The sequence below is a fragment of the Carcharhinus amblyrhynchos genome, chromosome 3, assembly GCF_965287045.1.
Source record: "Carcharhinus amblyrhynchos chromosome 3, sCarAmb.v2.hapA, whole genome shotgun sequence".
NCBI lineage: Eukaryota > Metazoa > Chordata > Chondrichthyes > Carcharhiniformes > Carcharhinidae > Carcharhinus > Carcharhinus amblyrhynchos.
Window position 1 is genome coordinate 17,117,353 of NC_137326.1, and position 18,278 is coordinate 17,135,630.

Consider the following 18,278-nt stretch of genomic DNA (forward strand, 5'->3'; position numbering starts at 1 on the left):
ATACAGTTCATCTAAAACTACCTCTGCTTTCCTGACAAGTCTTTCATGCCAATTTTAACCTCCCAGTTCTATTTCTATCTCACAACTGAAATCCATCATTGGGTTTTTATGTTAAGAGAAGAATCATTTGGGGTTCTTTTGTCACATGACAGCCTTTAAAGAGTAACAAAAAACACAACAACAGCACAGCACTAAGAAAATACTTTTGAAATAATGCCATCATCTCACCACTATTACCTCCAGAGTTGAAGCTTGGTGGTGTTTCTAAAATAGTAGTTCAATTTCATGAGTTCAAATAATCAACTTGAATGAAGACAGTGAAATTTGAGTCATTTATCTTGTTATCTGAGCTTCATAATTAGCTCACTACTTTGTAATTGACTGAAAATGTGTAATATCTAATCTCCTCAATGTAATTTTATTGAACAACATATTTTTTTCTGTTTATTTCTAAGCGCCTGAACAGCCAGTAACGAGTGGTAAGTTGGTTAAGTTTCTTTCTAACCTTCAAATAGGTACAAATTATTTCTAAGTTTATTTAAAAACTTAATTTATGGGTTTTGACGATGTACTCATTTCTGATCATTACTAATCATTTCTACCATCTATTTTCCCTGGCCTTTATAAATCACTTTTGGGCTAGAGAAGGGTGGAGATGTTACTCCTCTGTTCAGATATTCTGGTCTGGACATTTATTGAGAACTGGGGAAGGAGGAATGGGTCAGGAATCCTGGTAGATTTCTCAAAGGCAGGACCTGAGTAGAAATTCTTATGTTTCCCCAACACAGCCTTTCAGATTGAGAGGCTGGCTGTCAAGAGGGGATGCCTTTGGCACCAGGCCCACACTGGATTGGAGGAGATTGGAAAGGCAGAGAGGTGGGCGCCAGGGGAGAAGTTTGAAGGTCAAAGTAAAGTAATGTCCAATGTAGGGTAATATTTGAAGCAAGGAAGATCAGAGGCCAGAGTAGTGAGGAGACTGGAGACCAGAGATGACAGATGGCAAGCGATGGGTTGGGGATTTCAAAGGTCTTACTGAAATGATTCAAAGATTCCATGGAAATCAGGAGTCGGTGAGGAGATTTGAAGGTCTATTGAGAGTGGAGGCCTTGTGGAGAAGGAAGAGATGAGAGAGGGTGTATCTGATCAAGGAGGGGGTGGTTGGTGAAACAGGTAAATTTGATCTAGCAGGTAAAAGGAAAGGACACTTATCTCCCAGATTCTGCAGGGCTCGGCTCCCTTTAGCTACCAGGTTTCCCAATGGCTATAAAGCAACCCATCCCATCTCCATTAAGCCAGAAGTTGGGGGAAATGATTTTTGACACTCCACCATCCAAATATTTCCCCATTGCATTTTTTCAAACATTGTCCCCCTCAGCTGAAAATTCACTTTGCAGAGGATCTTATAAGACAAAATACCTCTATATTTAGAAGAAATTGAGTCTTTGTGTGATGGCAATGCAGTTTACTGCCGATGGATTAAAAGAGACTTGGTGTGGCAACAGGAAAACAAATAGTATATATTGAAAAGGCTTCAGGGAATATTTTAAAATAAAAATTAATTTGTTGACATCATTTAAATGCGAATGAGAAAAATGTACATGAAAGCAATATGTTGTCATTAAAGTAACAAGTAGAATAAAGATTTCCATTCTCCTATTTCATGGTGCTCTTTTCTATTTTGTTATCTGATGTCAGCAAATGAAACACCTGTTCTTCCGTTAAAATATAATTAATTATGGCAATTACTCGAGTTTTATTAACTTTACATTTTTCAAAGTTGACGGAGATCCGCACTTCATTATCCAGCTCCCAGAGCAATCTGATGCCATCTGTTTCAACATTGGTGGGAAACCAGGTTCGATCGTAAATCTTGTCACTGATCCAAACACAGGTAACAGTATTACTTGCATCCAACATTGTGTTGCTTTTAAGCAGAGCACTAGAATAGAACCCAAACACAAGATAGTCACAGTAATGGAAATAATTTGCTTGTGTCTTTCATGTCCCAATGTTGCAAAATGCTTCCTGGGCAGTTATTTGCTTCTAAGTTGAAGTCACTAATTTAGGCAAGTATAGTAGCCAATTTCCACATAGGAAGATCCCACACACAGTTATAAATAAAATGAAATGGAATGAAAGATAAATACTGACCAGGGCACATAAAAAGATCCTTTGCTTTTGTTTGAAGAGCGCCTTGGAAGTTTTTCTTTATGTCAACCTGACTTCCTGCCACATTTAAGAAAATATCCTGAGACCATCGAATCATAGAATCCTACAGTACAGAAGAAGGCCATTTGGCCCATCAAGTCTGCACCAATCACAATCCCACCCAGGCCCTATGCCTGTAACCCCACACATTATTTTCCTTGCTAATCCCCCTGACACTAAGGGACAATTTAGCATGGCCAATCTAACCTGCACATCTTTGGGCTGCGAGAGGAAACTGGAGAACCCGGAGGAAACCCATGTAGACACAGGGAGAATGTGCAAAATCCACACAGACTAGACCAAGACTGGAATTGAACCTGCGTCCTTGGCGCTGTGAGGCAGCTATGCTAACAACTGTGTCACCATGCCCCACAAATTCAGAGCACAAATTCAGATAAAACGTCAGAAACTCTGTTCAAGTTCTGCAAAAGAAAATGAATCTTTATGATTCTGTGACAATAGTGAAATTCTGATTTGTCTTTATTTATTGTCTCCCACAGTCTGAAAGATATATTGATTAGGGTGCATTGGCCATGCCAAATTCTACCTCAGTATGCTCAAACAGGCGCCAGAGTGTGATGACTAGGGGATTTTCACTGTAACTTCATTGCAGTGTTAATGTAAGCCTACTTGACACTAATAAATAATAAATTATTAAGCACGACTGCAGTAAATCTCCTACAGCATTGCTGCTGGGGAGCAGGAGAACATACATTCTTTCCTATCTGTCTCTGTTCACTTCACTTTTTTTGTTTCTCCCTCTCTCTCTCTCCCTTTTTGTCTGCTGGGCTCTTCTCTTATTTTTCAGCTTGTCTTAAATCACGTTTGCTTTTATGGTTCCACATGGGGCAGCATTTTCCAGCTATTCACGCTGGCAGGATTTTCTGGCCCTGTTGCAGTGAACGGAAATTTGGGCGAGTGCCAGATTCTCTGTCCTCACTCGCAGCGGAGATGGAGCATGAATGACGGAAAATTCTGGCCCATATTTTTGTTTTGGCTTGATGATGGTGCCAAAGAAGTTGCCAGAATGATCACGTGTCATATCTATTGCTGTTCCTCTCTGTTTTGGACTCAGTTACATGCTGATCCTCCATTCCCATGCTTACCTTCCCAGCAAGTACTATTTCCCCACTTCCCACATTGTGTACTTTTTATCTCTTTACTATTTTCCATACACCTGTCTGACATTTCCATTTCCTGTGCGGTCTTCCTGTCAGATAATGTTGTCCAAACAATGTTCATAAATTTAGTGTATTAGTAGTAATTAGTCATCAAATGTTCCATTTGTGCATTTGGTTTTATTGTTTTTAAGTTATTTTCAATGTATTTATTCTAAAATAAATTATTATTTATTATTGTTATTTATTCCTACTCCTGCTCCTATTTCTTATGTTCTTATGTTCTTAAAACAACAGGTATAAAAGTAAATGGACAATTAATAGGAGACAAGAAAACAGAAAACAACCAGAAATTAAATACGTATTTTGGAAAGTTTGGGTTTGAAAACAAAAAAATCAACATGAAAATAGTTGTGACAACTGAAACGATCACCATTTATTACAGAGAAGAAAAGATTGTTATCCCTTGGTCAACAACAGCAACACTAATTTATGAGAGGTATTGGCTGCATTAATAAACTGTCATATGTTTGCACTTTCGAATACTGAGCAATGGTTTCGGAAATATATCTGTAGATTATCAGATACTCTATAAAAGTGAAAAAGCTGGAATATTTTTGAGATGTTGCATGAGGATTTTTTCTGTGATTTTCAAAATTAACAAACTAAAATCAACCTCAAACATAAGAACATAAGAAATAGGAGCAGGAGTAGGCCATCTGGCCCTTCGAGCCTGCCCCGCCATTCAATAAGATCATGGCTGATCTGTCGTGGCTCAGTTCCACTTTCCCGCCCTCTCCCCATAACCCTTAATCCCCTCTCTTATCAAAAACCCATCAACCCGCTTCTTAAAAATATTTAGCGAGGCAGCCTCCACCACTTCAACGGGCAGAGAATTCCAGAGATTCACCACCCTTTGAGTGAAGAAGTTCCTCCTCAACTCCGTTCTGAACCGCCCCCCCTTTATCTTGAGGCTGTGCCCCCTAGTCCTACTGTCAAACCTCATCTGTAATTATTTTACGATCTTGTAATTTTGTGGTCCAGTAATTTTTTGGCCAAAGTGAGTTTCAGATCTCTTTGGGATTGTAAGGGGAGGCAGCCGGTATAGGTAAGGCTCTTCTCATAGGGGGAGGCAAAATCTCACCACTCTTCTGCAACTTTCTAATAGATGGTCACAGAATTTGATTACTAGCATTGGCAGATCACAGGTCATCTAGTTGCCAAACTTTTAAATTTTAAATAACTTAAATAAGATATCAAATAATTAGGGATAAGATACTTTCTTTGTCAAATGAGAAACTTTCAGCTCTTTTGCCTGAGTTCAGTCTATAAATTGCCCTTTAGTGATCCAAGATGTGTAGGTTAGGCAGATTAGCCATGGGAAATGTGCAGGGGTAACAGGGATAGGGTAGGGGAGAGGGCCTGGGTAAGATACTCTGTTGGAGAGTCAGTGTAGGCTCGATGGGCCAAATGGCCTCTTCTGCACTGTAGGGATTCTATGATTCTAGTATTGTGTTCCCATCAGCATTGTGCCAATATAGTAACATTTCTATTATTTGGCATGCATGCAAAATGGGTGGTACCCATTAATCAAAAATGCTAGTTTTCTAAGAGTTTCACTTTTTCAACCAATCGGAAAGCTCCTGGGTGGACGTTTGATGATGTGGGTATGGGGATCATGGGAGAGGTGCCAATCTAGTGAGCAGCTCTGTGGGAATAGTGGGAGGCTGAGACTGGAGAGATGGAAACCATGGATTACAACCACCCTTGAGTTTGACAATTTTTAGCAGTTACGAGAATGTGGGACTGAGGGGGCAACAAGTGTTAACATCAGCTTCTGAGGGATGAAAGACATCTCCAGTTAATAAATAGGCCCAGCAGAAATTCAGAATGGTAGGGAAATCTGGTTGGTAGAGCGCAAATAACCCAAAGTTTACTGTATATAGATTTGCATAGTAAAATTGAGAAGATATTGCACGCTGTAGATTGAATTCCTGCTGTCTTAAAGTGATTATCACATAAGTTTATATTTCAATGACAATAACCTCAAGTTGTCCAACAATGGACAGGGCAAAAAGCAGCACACTTATTTACCCAAGTCAAATATCGTACAGTTAAAATTTCAATAAACCTAATTTCATCTAAGTTCCTCTTGATGATGAACTGCTTGAGATTATATTCCTGTAACTATTCATTTTTATCTGTGCTTTTGTAAAGAATTGAAACAATTTTGGATTGATTATAATTGAACATAAAAATAATCTGCACCTAGGTTCTCAGTCTCCATCAGAAAGGAAAAGAATCTCACTGTTACGATGGGAGATGGTGCAACATTCATTGTTGTGCTGCATCGGGTTTGGAAAAAGCATCCTCTGCATAGAGACTTTCTGGGATTTTATACACTTGACAGCCACAGGCTCTCAAATATGACCCATGGATTACTTGGTACGTAGAATATTCATTTAATTACCTACGCTGGCAGCAAAGACTGAGATCTGAGGATCTTCAAAGCAATCATAACCAATTAAATACATTTTGAGTATAGGCACAGATCTAATTTGGGGAAAGGTTGTAGCAATATGTACACAACAACATCCCACACATACATAAATTACATAGATGGCTGTTTTAGTGATATTTGTTATGGATAAATGGTGTACACTTATAAGGACTATTTCCCACTTAGCCTCAATTTCAGGCTGGCAGGATTTCAGGGATAAGTGACGCAGCAGTTAGAGACGGCACAATTGTTAGCACTGCTGCCTCACAGCGCCAGGGACCTGGGTTCAATTCTGGCCTTGGGTGACTCTGTGGAGTTTGCATGTTCTGTTATTCTCAAGAGTTCAAGGGTCAGTCACAAGGTGACATAGGTTCAAGGTGACGGGCAGGAGGTTATGGGGGATGTGAGGAAAAACGTTTTCACCCAGAGGATTGGTGATGGTCTGGAATGCATTGCCTAGGAGGGTGGTAGAGGCAGGTTGCCTCACATTCTTTAGGCGGTATGTGGATGAGCATTTGGCACATCGTAACCTTCAGGCCAAGTGCTAGCAGATGGGATTAGGTGGGAGTTCAAGAGTTTCTAATGTGTCAATGCGGACTTGATGGACCAAAGGAACCTTTCTGCACTGTATGATTCTATGATTCCCTGTGTCTGTGTAGGTTTCCTTCGGGTGCTCCAGATTCCTCCCACAATGTAAAGATGCGCAGGTTAGGTGGATTGGCCATGTTAAATTGCCCCTTAGTGTCTCAAGGTGTATAGGTTAGAGGGATTAGCAGGGTAAGTACGTGGGATCATGGGGATAGGGCAGGGGGTGGACCTGGTTAAAGATGCTCTGTCGGAGAGTTGGTGCAGTCTCAGTGGGCCGAATCGTCTCCTCCTGCACTGTGGGGATTCTATGATTTGATATCTTCGATGAGGTTCCTCATGGCAGCCTGATATAGACAGTGAAGTCATTTGGGATTCAAAGTGAGCTGTTAAGATGGATACAAAACTGGCTCGGGGATAGATAGCAATGAGCAACAGTAGAAGGGTACTTTTCTAACTGGGGATCTGTGACAAGCGGTGTTCCATAAGGATCAGTGCTGGGGCCTCTGTTGTTTGTAATATATATATATATAAACGATTTGGAGGAAAATGTTGGTGGTCTGATTAGTAAATTTGCAGATGATACAACATTGGAGCAGTCGCGGATAGTGAGGAGGATTGTAAGAGGCAGGATATAAATCGGCTGGAGACCTGGGCTGAAAGATGGCAGATGGAATTTAACCTGGACAAATGTGAGATAATGGGATTTGGAAGGTCTACTGCAGAAGGAAAGTATACAGTAACTGATAGAGCCCTTAGGAATATTAGCACAGAGGGATCTAGGTGTGCAGATCCACAGTTCCCTGAAGGTGGCAGCTCAGGTCGGCAAGGTGGTCAAGAAGGCATATGGTATGTTGGCCTTCATCGATCGGGGCATTGACTATAGGAATTGGAAAAATCATGTTGCAGCCCTATAAGGTCTTTGGTTAGGCCTCATTGGAGTATTGTGTACAATTCTGATCACCACACTACCAGAAGAATGTTGATGCATTGGAAAGAGTGCAAAAGAGATTTACCAGGAGGAAATGGACAATGAAGAAAGGTTGAACAAATTTGGATTGTTTTCATTGGAGCATCAGAGGATGAGGGGAGACTTGATAGAGGTTTACAAGATTATGACAGGCTTGGATAGAATGGGTAGTTAGGAGTCTTTTCCCCAGGGTCAAAGGGTCAATTACTCTGGGGCATAGGTTGAAAGCGAGAGAGAAAAATTTTAAAAGGGATGCAAGGGGCAAGTTTTTCACACAGAGGGTGGTGAATGCCTGGGACGCGTTGCCAGAGGAAGTGGTGGAAATAGGTTCTATAACAACGTTCAAGAGGCATCTGGATAGATACATGAATAGGCAAGGAATAGAGGGATATGGACCACACTGAGGCAAGAAAATATTAGGTTCTTTCAGTGTCGACACAGGTTTGGTAGGCCAAAGGGCCTGTTCCTGTGCTGTACTGTTTTTTGTTTTTATGACTCTAGGAGGGAAGCCCAAAATGAACAAAGTTCAGTCCTTGAGAAGGAAGCAGATGGGGGAACTTCCATTCGCAACCTCCTTTTATCATTGCCCTGCCTCCCCACATCCCCCACTCCACCCTTCCAAAAGGTGCAGCCCCTACAGGTCCTCCCCCTTGCACCCCCTGGTTTCTCCTCCAATACCTCTACCCTATTCTGCCCACTCCCCAGACCCCGTCTCCTGTCCCAGCCCAAAGACCACAACACTTACCTCATCCTGGACTCTCAGGATTGAGGCCCTGAGGGACAGCTCACAATCCCAGCTGTCAATTGCCCCAGCATGGTCTAGAGGCCCGTTAGATTAGCTGGCTGCTCTCGAGGTGGGACTTCCTCTCAGCTTATTGGAGCATTAAATGGCTGCAGGACTTGATGGTTTGAGTTATAAGGAAAGGCTGGATAGATTGGGATGTTTTTCTCTGGAGCGTAGAAGGCTGAGGGGTGATTTTATAGAGGTCTATAAAATAATGAGGGGCATAGATTAGCTAGAAAGTCAATATCTTTTCCCAAAGGTAGGGGAATCTAAAACCAAAGGGCTTAGGTTTAAAGAGAGAGATGCAAAAGTTTCCAGAGTGGCATTTTTTTCACACAGAGGGTGATGAATGTCTGGAATAAGCTGCCAGAGATAGTTTTAGAGACGGGAACAATTTTTTCTTTTAAAAAGCATTTGACAGTTACATAGGTAAGATGGGTATAGAGGGATATGGGACAAATGTGGACAATTAGGACTAGCTTCAGGGTAGAGAAAAAAGGGTGGCATCGACAAGTTGTTGTAAACCTCTATGATTCTATGAGGTAGTAGCAACAGGGAAATCTTCTCTGTTGACCCTCCGGATGATGGGAAGGGAAATCTCCGCCCCCGCCCACTAAAAATCCTGGCCGTGATGTATTTGTGGAATTCTAATTTTAAGCCAGAGCTGATTTTATTTGATATTTCCACAGGTCAATTTTATCGAGATATTGATTATGAGGTATATAACATTCACCCTGGATCTGACCCTGGAAAAACAGATGCCACAATGATTGTAAAGGGTCACAAACTCACAGTAACAAGGTAAACGTTTCAGCCATGGGTAAATTTACATATCTGAGAACATTTTAAACAATATTTTTTGAATGTATAATTGTTTTGCATTTTCTAACATATATTTTTCTTATTAGAGGATGGCAGAAAGATTATCGACTGGATCCCAAGCAGGGTGCGAATGTGTCCTGCTGGTTCGTTCACAACAATGGGAAAGGATTTATTGATGGAATTTATGCTGACTATGTTGTTTCCTCTTTATTTGACTCAACACAGACATAAGATCTGACCAATTCAATAAAAAAAAGCTTATAATTATAATTTTTATGTTATTCATACTTTCTCATATAGATGATGTCAATATATCTGGCTACGGGGCATTGCCTATTTAGAGTTTGCACCTTCTCCCATGTCTGCGTGGGTTTTCTCCAGTTTCCTTCTACAGTACAAAGATGTTCAGGTTAGGTGTATTGGCCATACTAAATTGCTCCTTGGGCCGGAATTTTACCGCCTCACCCGGGGCGGGCGAGGGTCACAGAATGGAAATCTCCATTGGCTTCAGGTGGGATTTTATGATCTCACCCATATGAGGTCATAATATCTTGCCCTTAGTGTCCCAAGATGTGTAAGTTAGGGGGATTAGCAGGGTAAATATGTAGGGTTTCTGGGATAGGATCGGTTAAGGTGCCCTTTCGAAGTGTTGGCGTAGACTCGATGGGCTGAATATTCCCTTTCTGCACTGTAGGGATTCTATGATGCTATATTGTGAAACATATTTGCAGAATACATTGAGTTTGAAGTCCAATGACTGATGTTACGTGAGAGCAAAAGTCATTGCTTTTCAATGAAACTGTGATCGTTAACAGCCATCTGAATAGATAGAAGTGGCCTTTGAACATGCAAACATATGAAAATGCCCAACTGGAAATTTATCCTATCACTGGTAATCATTTCCTATCCAAGAGGGTCTATGTTGTCTTCTTGGTTTGTGTTGGCACTTGTGTGAGGCAAAAACAACTCCAGATGAATCCAATTCTTTCATGAGCCATACTTTCTAATCCACTTAATTGAAATAATTTCTCAAGCTGGGCACAATCTAGTTCTACCATTATTTTATAGTACTCAATCAAATCACCTATGATTTCTGAATGTGGGCTCACTAACGTCTTATATAATTTATAATAAATAGTCCTGAGGGAGCAGGGTAGTTCCCTGTTTGCTTAGATATGGCTTCACTGCATTGACTGAGAAACTTTAAAGAATGTGGGCTATAACAACTATGGGCGGGATTTTCCAGCCATGCTTACCCTGAAACTGGAAAATCCTGCCGAGGCCAACAAACCTTTCCATGGTGGTGGGCTGAACAGGAAAATTAAAGTTTATTATTAGTGTCATTACATTATTAGTGGCTTATATTAACACCACAACTGTGAAAATCCCCGAGGCGCAATACTCCAGCGCCTGGTCAGATACACTGAGGAAGAATTTAGCATGGTCAATTACCTAACCAACACATCTTTTTCTTATAGCACTGGCTTTAGTACCATGACCTGTTGGGTAAATGCATTTTCTCCAGGTGCATAAAAATGTACTTGACTCAGTAATATAGTTTACCAATTGCCAGCTAAATTTCTCAACATAGCTCACTTTGAGTACTTTAGTGTTCTCCATAGTAACAACATCTGGAATTTAGGGTGGCATGGTGGCACAGTGGTTAGCACTGCTGCTTCATAGCACCTGGGTTTGATTCCCAGCTTGGGTCACAGCCTGTGCGGCGTCTGCACGTTCTCCCTGTGTCTGTGTGGGTTTCCTCCAGCTGCTCCGGTTTTCTCCCACAGTCCGAAAGATTTGCTGATTAGGTGCATTGGCCATGCTAAAATCTCCCTCAGTGTATCTGAACAGGCATGGGATTCTGGCAACTAGGGGGTTTTCACAGTAACTTCATTGCAGTATTAATGTAAGCCTACTTGTGACTAATAAATAAATAAACTTTGTGGAGCCCATGACACTTTGTCAATGAGTACCACCTCTGACAATGCAGTAATCACTTAATATTCTAGAAGTCCATTTGTACATCAATATAAATTGATTGTAGCAGCATAAAATTGATGTTCTATTCAACCATTTCCTTAGCAATCCTACTTGAGTCTTTGAAGTGTTGTTTTTCATCAAAATCTCTTTAAAATAAACAAGTATAATTTTTGCATCGTTGCACATGTCAGTGGCAACTGCTCTTTATCACCACTCATCCAATATATGGAGCCTGATTAAGTGAACAAACAGAAGAATTTGAGATGAATGTAATAAGCATTAACATTAGCTACACTCGTTTGATAGAACTCTCATCTCTAAGTTGTGGATTCCACTCTAGGACTTGTGCATTTGGTTGAGTATCCCTCCATGCTGTGTGTGGAGGCTGCCAGCTCACTGAGGTTGCCTCTCCATGGCAGGCAGGCTGGTTATCGGAACCAGAGGCTCAATACCACATTGATGAGATCATGAGAATGAAAAATCTCCAATCTGGACTGAATCCAATACAGCAAAGGGATTCATCCATTCATCACAATGGATCCACCAGCATGGACTATTTTTATTTCTTCATTGCATTCAATGAAGCGCAGTTGCCTCCATCTTGCAGAGTCCCCAGAGTTCCTGATCTGCTTCAACAGTGCCACCTCACCCGATTGGGCTGCTGAGTGAATCATAGAGCCCCACAGTGCAGAAAGCAGCCCTTTGGCCCATCGAGTCTGCACCGAACACAATCCCACCCACGCCCAACCCCCATATCCCTACATATTATACCCACTAATGCCTCTAACCTACGCATCTCTGGACACTAAGGGGCAATTTCTTAGCATGGTCAATCAACCTAATCCGCACATCTTTGGACTGTGGGAGGAAACCGGAGTACCTGGAGGAAACCCACACAGACATGAGGAGAATGTGCAAACTCCACACAGACAGTGACCCAAGCTGGGAGTCAAACCCAGGACCCTGGAGCTGTGAAGCAGCAGTGCTAACCACTGTGCTACCCTGCTGCCCATACGAGTAGACAGACTTCAGATTGGGCCTGCAATGTCGAGAGCCAATCTTTATTAGGATGGTGAACGCCAATGAGCCTCCAGAAAGATTGTTAAGCTGATCTGGCTGCCAGCAAGTGGGAGCTTGGGATCCCCATTTGGTCCCATGCTGGGATCTCAAGGCCTATAGGAACTTCAGCCTATTGCTTTGTTGGATGATGATTGCATTGTCTATACAGCCTCCAAATTTGAACATGACAGATGACTTCAATACAGGTTATAAGGTGTAAAATGAATTTCAAATCAACACATCACCATTTCCAGTTTTTAAGAAATTCAATTTGCTGGTATGGTATGATAGAAATCAATTAAATTTCTAAAGCTTTGAATAATTCTTTCTGGGAGCTGACTAATCTTCATTATACCATCCTTCTGGAATTCAGTTGGGTTTAATAAATCATTTCCAGGCCATATACCAGGACCTTGTTTGTCTATACATCCAGCTAGATAAATTAGTTGCCCTTATTTGTGTGTTGTTACCATCTTTCATGTCTTGGCCAGTGATATAAAACATCCATTAAGGCACATATTCAGTTTTTACTTGAGTAATTTCTATTCTCCTGAACAATAGTACGAAATGGAGATACATTCAGAACTGAAAAATCGCACCTATTATGCTAGTCCTCAGGAATCAAATGCTTTCATTCTGTTTGGGGAATAGAGTAACTTTCTGGGTAAAGTAAAATAATGCAATGATTATGCTCTGTCTACGACAGAAGGACTTCACTCAGTTACATCGATTGAAATTCACCCTAGTGTGTACATTAATAGAACCTGTTACATATTACAGATTCTCACTGAAGCAGCAGATTAAACAAGCAAAGGATGCAATGTTCAGAAACAATATTCACAACTTCATACATTTATTGTACAGATCTGCAGGATGACTAGAAACTGACTCCATTGCAAAAGCAACGTCTCCTTAGTCCCCAAACTTCCTTCTCATCTTTAAGTAACTTACCTATTTTAAAGATATCCTAATAAAAATTGGCACAAAATAAGAGAAGCACAAAATTGCCTTCCCTTTTCAACTATCCTGATGACTGTCAATTTATTAAGGACCCCTGAGGCAAATTATGGGATGTGGATATATGCCCAGATGGAACTGGTTGAGATTTATAACCTTTTCAACAAGTAGAGCATAGAAATTTTCTTTCTGGGAATGTGAGTTGGATTGATATTCAAATCTCTTAGGACAATGCTACCAGGCACCTGAACTCTTATTCTTGGCTATCCTCTCACTTGCTCAAGCTTACTCATATGTTCTGTGTTGTTGACACCCTGAATTTTTCAAAATATGAAAAGAGTTCTTCAAAATGGTGGAAAGGGGCAGCATGGCGGCACAGTGGTCAGCACTTCTACCTCAAGTGCCAGGGACCAAGTTTGATTCCCGGCTTGGGTCGCAATCTGTGTGGAGTTTGCACGTTCTCTCTGTGTGTTTCCTCCGGGTGCTCCGGTTTCCTCCAACAGTCCAAAGATGCACAGGTTAGGTAGATTGGTCAAGCTAAAATGCTTCTTAGTGTCAGGGGGACCAGCTAGATAATGCATGGGAGTTTGAAGATAGGACCTGAGTGGGATTGTGGTCAGAGCAGACTCGATGGACAGAATGGTCTCTTTATGCACTGTATGATTCTATGATCAGATCCTTACTCCACAGTTTTCTTTGTGAAATCTCAATGGTTTTATAAAACTCTTCTTAGCCCCAAATAATGATCAGGATATTCCGAATGATAGGGTTTGCTTCCCATCACCCAAAGGACTGGTAGGGAACACAACCCCGCCAAATCTGCCTCGCCCTTGAATGAGTGTCATTCTGCCCATCTTGGGAGGACCCACCTAAAAGAACTGCCAGCCAATCTGATTGGCCTCTAGCTCCCTTGTCACTTTAGTGACAGGAGCTGCAGTGGCTAGAAGAGGAACTTTCTAAAGACAATAGCATCTAAGTTCTGGATTTATATGGAAAGGTAGGTTTTCAGGGTCCCAGGGTGGAGAGGGTGGGGAAGACCTTGGATGGTGGGGATTCGAGGAAGATAATAGTTGATTGGGTTGTCAGGAGCGTGCCCGGCGGTGGTGCAGGGAGGTTCAGTGGCTGCAGGACCTTAAGGCAGGGGGGTTGTTTTCAAAAGATGTAAGATGGCTTCTGATGGGGACAACCATCTACCCCACTCTTCTTGCTCAAGACCTAAGCCCAATCATTTTTTGGGCTTCCCCAATACCAGGGATATCCTTCCACCATCCTGAAAATTAATTCTGGGTGGGAACAGTCCTTCAGTGGCCAATAATTAATCACTTAAATGTCTCAGTTGAAGCAAGGGTGGACGGCCCATCAGATGCCTCACCTGCCCAGCACTACATTACTGAGAGTTCAGAGTGGGCTGAAACCCAGGAACCCTGTGGGAAGCCCACTTGTTCTATTTTATGTATCCCCCGACCACATAGAAATCTGTCGGCAGAGGGGAGCATGAAATTTGGCCCGATGTTCAATAACCTCAAACCAATTGGGTGGAAGCAGTTAAAATTGGCTGGTTGATCTTCTATCCACTATCCCATCATTTTCCATTTTAATCTGTGTTTCTGAGCAAGTGGAAGCCTGAAGCCAGTGGGGACTTTATTTAAATAATGTGCCGTCTGCCTGTGTCTGTTGGAAACTTCAGCTCCTTAATCCCACCCGCCCACCCCATCCGTTCCACAACCTTGTGGTTTCCAAGTAAGTGGGTCCAAATGTATTTCTAAACTCATTAGGGGGTTGCTGGCTTGAATGATCCCATTCATTAGAACCATTGTGGAGAGTAGTACACCTTACTCACTTCACCACTACTACTACACTGAGGCATCTTACACAACCAGGACCACTGAATCTTGGCTTGTGTAAGGGGTTACAAGCATCACCAGCTAGGCTAGCATTTATTACCCATCTCTAATTGCAGTTCATATGGTATAAGTACACCCACAGAGCTATTAGAGAGGGTGTTCCAGGATTTCATAAAGTAATAGAGATATACTGCACAGAAACAGACCCTTCGGTCCAACTCATCAGTACCAACCAGGTTTCCTAAACTGATCTAGTCTCATTTGCCTGTATTTGGCCCATATCCTTCTAAGCCTTTCCTATCCATGTACCTGTCCAAATGTCTTTTAGAGGTTGTAATTGTAGCTACCTCTACCACCTCCTCTGACAGCTCACTCCATATTCACACCACCCTCTGTGTGTAAAAGTTGCCCCTGAAGTCCCTTTTAAATCTTATCCCTCTCAACTTAAACTTATGCCCTTTAGTTTTGAACTCCCCTATCCTGGCCAAAAGACTTTGGCTATTCACCTTATCTACGCCCCTCATGATTTTATAAACCTCTATAAGGTCACCCCTTATGCTCCAGGGAAAAATGTCCCAGCCTGTCCAGCCTCTCCTTATAATTCAAGCCTTGCAGTTCAGATAATATCCTTGTAAATCTTTATTGCACCCTTACCAATTTAATAACATCCTTCCTATAGCAGGGTGAAACAGAATTGTACACAGTTCTCCGAATGTGGCTTTACCCATGTCTTGTACAGTTGTAACATAACATCACAAATCCTGTACTCAATGCTCTGATCAATGCAAGTGTGCCAAAGGCCTTCTCCACCACTCTGTCTACCTGTAATGCCACTTTCAAGGAACTATATGCACCTCTATGTTTCTCTGTTCGACAACACTCCCCAGGGCCCAACCATTAACTGTGTAAGCACTGTCCTGGTTTGTCTTACCAAAATGCAAAACTTGGCATTTATCTGAATTAAAATCCATCAGCTATACCACAGCCCACTGGCCCAGCTGATCAAGATTTTGAACCAGTGACAGTGAAGGAACAGCGATCAAGTTCAAAGTAAGGATGGTTGAGGCTTGGAGAGGAACTTGCAGGTGGTGGTGTTCTCCATATGTCTTCTACTCTCTACATGCTAGAAGTCATGGATTTAGGAAGTGCTGTCAAAGGACCTTTGGTGAGTTGCAGCAGCACATCTTGCAGCTGGTACACACTATCATTGTGTGTTTGTGGTAGAGAGAATGAATGTTTACAGTGGTGGATGGGACGGCGATCAAGCAGGCTGTGTTGTCCTGGATGCTGCTGAGTTTATTAGGTGCCGTTGGTGCTACTGTCTTCACAAAAATATATGCTTTTTCTTTAAGTTTAATACTGTCTTAAACTTTTTAGTTAACCACAGATGTATATTCTGAAATATCCTTTTAAATGTCTGCCACTGAACCTCTGTTGATCTATCCCTGAAGCATATTTACCAGTTCACTCTAACTAGCTTCACTTTCATAGCCTCATAATAACTCTTACTTAAATGTAAAATATCAGTCTTGAATGCACTCTTCTCTCCCTAAATTTGATCCCTTGCCCTGACTATTTAGTTTAAGACGCTCTCTACTTCCCTAGTTATGGGGCTGGTTAGAATATCAGCCCCAGCATGATTCAGGTAGCACCCCAACAGTACAGATCCCACTTTCCCCAGTACTGGTGCCAATGCCCCAAGAACTGGAACCCACATTCCACACCAATCTTTGACCCATGTGTTTTTATTACTCCTAAGCCAATTTGAACATCTCTCATGTAATAATCTGGATATTATTATCTTTGACGTTCTGCTTCTTAATTTGCTGCCTAGCTCCTCATACTGACCATATAGAATCCCTTTCCTCATCCATACCTATGTTGTTGATATCTACATGGATTGCAACAATTGGATCTTCCCCCCTCCCCCATCCCAGTGCACATTCCTCTCCAGCCTGGAGCAGATGTCCTGAATCCTAGCATCAGACAGCCACCTGGTCTCTCGCTCCTTGCTACAGAGAACAGTGCTAATCCCCCTGCATCACAGTACCATGGTCTGCAGCCCCGACTCTCCTCCAGACAAGCTGAAAGAATTTCAAATCGCAGAGGCTGACACTGCTGCACTCATGCTTTCTGCGTCCCCTTATCTGCCTCAGCTGCAAACACACCCTCCTGCCCCTGACCACTTTCCAAACTAGAAAATCCTGTCCTAAGGGGTGTGAGCACCACCTTGTACAACGTGGCTAGATAACACTTGCCCTCTCTGATGTAGCGGTGTCTGCAGCTCAACCTCCAGTTCAATGACTCTCAGTCGAAACTCCTCAAGCCGCAGACACTTACTGTAGACTTACCTGGTGAGGAAAACGCTGGTATCCATGAGCTCCCATATTGAAATTTATATTTATATTTCAGTATTGAGCTCCAGGGGGGCATCATGGCACAGAGGTTAGTGCTGCTGTCTCACTGTGCCAGGGACCCAGGTTCAATTGCAGCCTTGGGGCACTGTCTGCGTGGAGTTTGCACGTTCTCCCTGTGTCTGCACGGGTTTCCTCTGGGTGTTCGGGTTTCCTCACACAGTCCAAAAATGTGCGGGTTAGGTGGATTGGCTATGCTAAATTACTCCTTAGTGTCAGGGAAATTAGTAGGGTAGATATGGGGGTTATGGGATGGGGGTTGGAGGAATTGTTGTTGGTGCAGGTTCAATGGGCCGAATGGCTTCTTTCTGCACTGTAGATTCTATGATTCTATGTTGCAGACTGTTCAGGTTTCACAATTTCTCTGCAAACAATTGTATTTGCTTTAATTACACCAATTGTTTACATTATATCCTCCACTGGGTCAACACTTCTTGGCTGTTGTAGGAATAGGGTCAAACTACTGTTGCTGATTAACAGACTTCAGAATAAAACCTAGTCTCTTGTAACCCATTTTGTGCATTACCTTCTGCAAAATGAAGACAATGTTGTCCTTTCTTTTACTGATTTCTATTCCAGCATTAATAACTGCTGATTTCATCATAACAGAAGCAGAACAACATCAGGTAATGTATTATTTATACAACCAAATATTTTAATAACATTCTTAATGGGCTGCTGGTTTAAGCATTTTCATTTTTATCTTGAGCAGAATGATCATGAGAACACTATACCACATGTTCTACAACTGGCCAGAAGAACCCTGAAGGTATTGAGTAACTAATCTGTGCATGTACAAGTACTGTGCTTCATTTAATCACTGCAAAATGTTATCTCGAGCAAAATATAAAAGGATTGATTATTGATTATATACTTCAAATCTGAGCTCTGGTCAATGCCAGTCATACCAGGCATTGTCCCCACTAGCCATGATTTGCAAGCCTCGCCCACTAATCTAATAATGATTATGCAATGACACAATTTCGGTAACTTTTCCAAATGAAATCCTGGGCAAGAGTAAACCGAGGACAATTTTA

General features: G+C 41.9%; 2 protein-coding genes across 2 annotated transcripts in view; both read left to right on the forward strand.

Moving 5' to 3' along the window:
- LOC145362470 (inter-alpha-trypsin inhibitor heavy chain H3-like) overlaps nt 1-9,218 on the forward strand; it is a 58,229-nt gene extending 49,011 nt beyond the window's left edge. The window contains exons 18-22 of the mRNA XM_080218486.1: nt 1,778-1,891; nt 3,624-3,825; nt 5,599-5,771; nt 8,855-8,966; nt 9,074-9,218. Coding sequence (XP_080074612.1) covers nt 1,778-1,891; nt 3,624-3,825; nt 5,599-5,771; nt 8,855-8,966; nt 9,074-9,218 — 746 coding nt within the window. The remainder of the gene's footprint in view (nt 1-1,777; nt 1,892-3,623; nt 3,826-5,598; nt 5,772-8,854; nt 8,967-9,073) is intronic.
- Nucleotides 9,219-17,777: 8,559 nt separating this feature from the next.
- The window catches only part of LOC145341350 (inter-alpha-trypsin inhibitor heavy chain H3-like), a 50,055-nt gene continuing 49,554 nt past the window's right edge, over nt 17,778-18,278 (forward strand). The window contains exons 1-2 of the mRNA XM_080186274.1: nt 17,778-17,867; nt 17,954-18,010. Of these exons, the coding sequence (XP_080042400.1) occupies nt 17,778-17,867; nt 17,954-18,010 (147 nt within the window). The remainder of the gene's footprint in view (nt 17,868-17,953; nt 18,011-18,278) is intronic.